The 6894-nt window shown below is 40.1% G+C and overlaps 1 protein-coding gene across 1 annotated transcript in view; it reads right to left on the reverse strand.

Annotated features, from left to right (window-relative positions):
• LOC146983451 (scavenger receptor cysteine-rich domain-containing protein DMBT1-like) overlaps positions 1 to 6574 on the reverse strand; it is a 41505-nt gene extending 34931 nt beyond the window's left edge. Inside the window, exons 1-2 of the mRNA XM_085785616.1 lie at positions 6566 to 6574; positions 998 to 1352 (exon numbers count right to left, since the gene is read on the reverse strand). Coding sequence (XP_085641742.1) covers positions 998 to 1352; positions 6566 to 6574 — 364 coding nt within the window. The remainder of the gene's footprint in view (positions 1 to 997; positions 1353 to 6565) is intronic.
• Positions 6575 to 6894: the final 320 nt, after the last annotated feature.

Here is a 6894-nt window from a genome sequence, read left to right on the forward strand (position 1 = left end):
GAAAATGGAGCCATTAACAAGTGTGGGTAGCGGAGATTCATCCACATTAACGTGAGACTTTTTTATAACTGAATAGAAACTCCTCCTGTCCCTTTAAGCATTAAATACTGAATTCATCATTTATAACACAGGAATACTCATTAGTATGTAGCTTATAAACACAGTTATAAATGTTTTACGCATCATTGATAAGCACTCACTGTCACTGTATTTATAAACTACATAGCCTACTAATGAGTATTCATGCGTTATAAATGAAGAATTCAGTATTTATTAATGCTTAACTAATGCTTAATAGTATGTACTTATTATAAAGTGTTACCAGAAGAAAAGAAAACCTGGGGAGGCAGAGAGGGGGAATGACATGCAGAAAAGGGCTACCCGATGCTGGATTCAAACTGGGGCCACCTGCAGTGACGACTGTAGCCTCAACATGGGGCGGCAGCTCTACCAAGTGAGCTAAACGCTGCCCCTTATCATTACTTTTTTTAACACACGTGCAGACTTGCACTTGTGCCTTCAGTCATACTTCACAGCAAAAAGTTTCACAGGAGGACTTACAGGATGTGCCAGTTATGCAGTGCGGTCCCATAAGTAAGATCAGAGGACAAACATACTCGGACATAGATACGGTATGATCAGCAAAAGAGAGGAAAAAAAAGGAACGTGGGTCGCTGTGCTCTCCAGCCGGTTGAGCTGCAGCTCAACAGCTGTCAGAAGAGCCTCTGCTGTCCCTCTCTCTTCAGCCTGGTGTTTGGCTGCACTTTGTATCAGAACAGTTCAACATTGTAAGATGTAGCTGCTAATACTACTCAGCTGTAGAACCGTGTGTGTTTTATAATGGCAGAAAAAACAAAAGCAACAACGTCGATCATCCTCCGGGCACAAGCCTATAGTCACAGACAAGTTTGTCTGCTTTTGCGTAGAAAATAAAAAAGGGAAAGGGATTCAAAGGAATCCTTCAAATACAGTGAATCAATATTTCTCTCACCTGAACAGTTGACACCAGCGTCCTCATTATGTTCACAGTTATGTTGTATCTCGAATCCGTCATGCTGACACTCACTTACAGACTCTTCATTTCCTTTACAGGCCACATGATCAAGCCAGATTTGCTCAGTTCCTTCACCAAAATGGGCTGATTGAGGGGCACTCAATGCTTTACCACAGCCCAGCTGTCTGCACACCACTATGGCATCATTTAAGCCCCAGCCATCATCACAGACTGTTCCCCAGGTGTTGTTGTGATAGACTTCAACTCTTCCAGAGCACCGAGTAGATCCAGATCCAGCCAGTCTGATCTGAATACCTGTTAGGTACAAGACATAACAAAACTTGTTTTTAATGTGTTGCTCAAAATGAAAAAAAAGAAAGAAAAATGATTTGACATCTGTTAAAGAAGAATGGACCAACCTCCAGCAGGTATAGATGAAGCCAACAGAAAAGAAACTACATGGGGGAAACAGGCTGAATCAGTATATTTGCATTTTTTTTTTTTGCATTTCCCATTTGCTGAATATAAATGAACTATTAATTTATCTTACCAAGGGTCAAAAAGCACAGGTGTCTCTGTCGTCTGCTCGCCATGGTTCTGGCTCTGCATCATTTATCACTGAGAAAATAGACACACTTCCTCAGCACAGTTTTTCAAACACTTCCTCTTTTTTCTTTTGTGGGTAGTTGTGTGGTACCATTTTAAGCACAGTTTTCATTCTCAGAAATAGTGTGAATGCATGTGTAGCAGACTTTTAAGACTGCTGAATATGATTTGAACAGGTTTAGATTCCTGGCCGCACCAACACAGACAGAAGAAGATTAATTTAGTTAGAATCAATGTTCTTTTTTTCTTTTTTTCCCCCTCTGTAAAGTCCACCATAAAATGAGGTTATGATACAACACAGTCCAGTCCCGGGACATGCACATGATTAGCCTGTTTTTTTCAGGCCCTAATATAACAATATGTAGCTTAATGTGAAATGAATAAACAAAGTAGACATAAATAGCTAACTACTGAGCTGTGTATCCTATTTAGCTGTGAGTGAAATGCCATTGCTGTTTGACAAATTATTGTCAACATGAGTTTATTCCTACTGAGGTTTGGAAGACATGCAAAAAAAAAAAAATCATGTGCAAGTGCAAACAAGTATAGGTTACATAAAATAGACTAAACAATCAAAAAACACTACTTTGACTGCTACTGTGAACAGTGGCGGCTTTAGACATCTGGGGGCCCGTTTCAATATTTCATATGAGGCCCTACCCTGTTAAACATAACATTATTTGCCAGCTATGTGCCCATGTGTCGCTGATGCTTTAAACCCTGAAAGGACGCAGTAAACGCACTATCCATGCATCCCAGGTACGCACAACACATTAAGTGTTAAAATCACTATAAGGGCAAGAAACCAGGGATCTTAACACAATCAAAAACTTTAACAATATTCTGAATTTAAATTGGCAACAAAAGTAATGAGAGTAAAGTGCTCCGTGTTATTTCAGCACCACGACCACGGACAAGGAAAGGACGAGACATGCGGACAGACAGACGTCTACAGGCGCTGATCCTGTCGGTGCTGCCGTGCTGGAGCAGCTGACAGACAGCAGCTGTCTCCTCCATTATTAAAATCTGTAAATAAGCTGCCAATAATGTCACATTTTAGTTGTGCTCTCGCTGTGTTTTATTTCTCTGTTAAGTTAGGACGTACTCATAGATCGCCTGTTTGGAGGCATTTTAACCCGAGGAAAAAAAGAAAAGAGGAGGAAAGTGATTGACAGACTTCAATCATCAGGTTACGCAACTGGGCGCACGTCAGGAGGAAAGCAGGAAAAACAAAAGGACATTAGAAACGCTAAGAGAAAAGGAATAATACTGGGAGAAGGAAAACGAGGGTCTATTGGTAGTTTGCGGGCCGTTTTCAAAGCTACGTTGTTATTGATATTTCCTGCCGTATTATTAATTAGGAGCGACTAGTAGGCTACAGTCGCGGTGTGGCATGACACGCGCATCAGTGGTTGTAGAGCGGATCAGGGGTCGAGTGTGTGACCGCACGGTGGACAGAGCTGTTTGTGTGTGTGGTGGATGTAGGCCTCTGTGTGTGTGTGTGTGTGTGTGTGTGTGTGTGTGTGTGTGTGTGTGTGTGTGTGTGTGTTAAGGTGAAACCTAGGTGATGAATTATTGTGCTGTCTTTTACTTGGTGGCTGGCAGCTGGGGGCCCCCCTGGTGGCTGGGGCCCGTTTCAATTGAAACGGTTGAAACATAGGTAAGGCCGCCTATGACTGTGAATGTTTCAGTAGTAGGCGAACAGCAATGTTTGAAACAGCAGTCACAATAAATTCAGTATCTGGAAACAAATTCAAATTGTCAATAAAATCAAGCGAGTGAGTGATCCTTCTTGTTGCTGCTGTAATCAATACAATCAATACATCAAAAAGTTTGAGATTGTGGCAAGATAAACAGCCTACACAGACAGCTTTAATTTTAGATTAGCTAAACAAGCACAAATCGGCACTTTTCCGAAATATGACTCATATGACTCATATTTAAGCATGTTAAAGTCGCTCCACTGTCACATCTTATCTATGCGCTGCACACGCTATCGTGCCAGTGTGTCAATTAGTGAGCAGTTCAGTTCACACAAAATTAATCGCTATTCAATGACACATGCAAGACATGCACACTGCGGCTCAGACCACCCAAACTTCCTTTTTGCCCACCAAATCAAAACTCAAGGGGAAAAATGTTTATACAATGGCACAATAGAACACACTTCACCAGTACTTTTTCTTACTGATAATTCTTACTCGTAATTCATCAACCCATATTATGAATCCCTGGTGGTTTCAGCCTGTGATTGGTTTTCATCGTTGTTTGTGATCTCTAAGCTTCTCTCAAACAGCCAGCTCCCACAGCATCCCTGTGTGTTAGCTGTTGATCTTTGCTGCACCTGTCGGGAAATTGTTCCGCCGGTCAGTGCAAATCACACGAGATTTGTACTGACACAGGAAGAGCAGTGAACTGAGACACTGGGAGCTTCCGCTACAAACAAGCTTAAAATATAGACTTATTGAATTTTTTTTCGGAACAGTTTCTCATGTCGGGGCTTCAATACAAGAGGGACATTACAGACGAGCAGTATGGAGGTATTTGGATGTTTTTTGGTGTGTCTTTTTGGATGAAGAAAAGTGGTATCCATTCACAACCATTATATGGACAAATACTGCTGCGTGGACCCCCCCGTAACTCAGAGAAGGCACGGAGGCCTTCTCACAGCTCTTAGTTGACATGAGGGTGAGTAGATAATGAGTGAAATTTGAATTTTGGGTGAACTATCCCTTTAATAATACTGCCAGTGCCACATGTTAGCTTATTCAATGGTTGTTAGTTGCTCCTATTGTATGAAATCATAGAAAGATAAAACAACACATGTGATTCTATTGAAAAGAAAGATTTTATCACTCATTTTGAATGTAAAGATAGCAATTTACACAACCCTCAGTTTTTCATAAAGTAACATTTCTTCAATCTGCCCTATATTAGGGCTGTTGTGTGTTGGAATGTATTGTTTCTATGTTGAATCTGTGAATCGTTATTCACGTGCGTTAATGGTGTGTCTAATGAAGTCAGTTGGATTTATTTTATTCTATTATGCAGCTATAAAAAATCATTTAATTTCACAGTCTTGTGAATAGTCACTTATTAGAGACAGGCCCACATGGTGACCAGTACAACAATGTTTTCATGTTTTATTTAAGTACTCAATCTTGAAAATGTCACTTAATGATAAATACTTCTTATTCTTTTTTTTCACTGGCTTAACCCATCACATAAGGTGCATCCACTGTCTGAACTTTACAACTTTCTCAACTTAAAGCAATGCGGAGGAAGTTGTAGGCTGCAGGAATTCACACTATAGCTTTTCACGTCTGTGTTTAGAAACCACATAGATGAGTGGGGTAATGTGTGACTGAACTCTGCACTGAATGTAACTTGTTGTGCCTCAGGGTCACCTCGGAGATACAGTATATCATTAATAGAAATGCTGTTACTTTTTATTGTACAGCCTGATATACCTTAGTGTTGGTCCCATAGAATTTCTTCTTTTTTTTCTTAGCAATTTTACTCAGGCCCAATCTATTTTATTGTTATAAAAAAATCAAGTTATTTTGTAAATGGTTGATCATCATTTGTTATCTCATTGCCCTGGCACTTCGTTTTCACAAGTTAATTTAGAGAGTGGTATTATAACACTACATTTATTATGCAAATTGTTTCCTCTGATCAAAGTCTGACCTAGTTCACATTTCCTCTTCTGATAAATTGCAACAGATTCTCCTGTAGTATTTAGTACCACCCACTAGAGGTCACCACAATTCATGTTTTCATAAGAAGCACCACTCCGATGAACCTGTCTCCGAACAGGATGGTTTTTTTTTCAGGCTGTATGAACCACACCTTGTCACTGTCCCTGTGGTAACTTGAGGCTCATTTCTGTCCTGAGAACTGATCAGCTTCATGTAAAACTGTATGCTCTATTTTTCTTACATCATTTACACTTTTTTTTTTCTTCTATATTTTCCATATAAGAATTAGAATAAGTAAACAATAATGGTGACATGTATTACAATTCTCAGGTGTGGGCAATTTTTTTTTTTTTAAAGCTGTTATGTAATTTTACATCTCGGCCTTTTCTCTGAAACTCTACTCTCCAATTAATCAGACTACAGTCAGCCAATCAGAGAGAAGAGAGAAGACTCTCCTATGATTCACTGACTGTTGTCCGAATGTTCAAACAAAATATACCAGATTATATCCAATAAGTGACCACTGCAGGATTTTATAGTGTAACTACTGTAGGCTATGTTACACATGACTAAGAGTGGTGTCTGCTTTGTTGTGACATCACAAAGTTGCAGAGGTTCTGACAGCTGGTTTAAGGCTGAGTGTCTGGTCTGAATACAGGCTGTGTGTGTTTCTCTGTGGCCTGACGCTTTGATACTTAAACACTATTTATGTAGAACCTAAACCTGTTGTATAGTCAAACTACACCTGGACATCTCACTTAGTGAGAATAAATTTGATCTTCAACAGAAATGAGTGCCACTGATCAGTAACAATATATATTTAGTTAATCTGCTTGTTACCATCTCAAAATACAAGGCTGTGTCTGAAGCTTTCATAAACACACAGTACACGCTCCAGTGTGCAGTGAGCAATAGTGAACCTCATAGCGTGAGAAGGCTGAGGAAGTGACTGGTGTGAGAACACTGCCACCGCAGCCCTGTGGCAGCTCTGCCTGAAGCCTGCGGTAGTCTGATTCACCCTCCAGTCCTCTAAACCCCACTTCAGCCTGCTTTCAGTTTTCACTGCACTTCAGACCTTTATAGAGCATTAAGCTTCTCTATTTTGCTGTGCACAAATTATATTAGTATTAGCTCCGACTCATCCTTTATTATCAATATTATTATTATTATGTTTCTGTCTCACAATTCCCCCATTGTCGTCATTCATATGATTACTCATTTTTCTTAAATGTTAGAAACTTTTAAAAAATGTTCTTTTTCCTACCATCACCATGATTTATCTGATTTTCATTATATTATAAGGTTAACTGGAGTGTTGTGCCTGACCTGTAAATGCACTGATGCTGTGTAAAGGGGATGTAATGCTCTCTGATCAGCATCCTCCTCTGCTACTGGAGCGCTAAAGCACACAAGTTAATTTTCTCCTGGACGCTTTTATTCCCCCTCTCTCTCCATCACACACAAGTACACACAGGGCAGTAGGCAGCCTAAAGGTTACCATGGGTCATGTCTGAGCAGCGGAACTGAAAAACAGGAAGAAGTGCGAGGTGTAAGGATGGCAGTGAAGTGTGTCTGTTGCGTGCATGTCTGTGT

Source organism: Trachurus japonicus, chromosome 8 (assembly GCF_045865225.1).
Source record: "Trachurus japonicus isolate A0001 chromosome 8, Traja_1.0".
Lineage (NCBI taxonomy): Eukaryota > Metazoa > Chordata > Actinopteri > Carangiformes > Carangidae > Trachurus > Trachurus japonicus.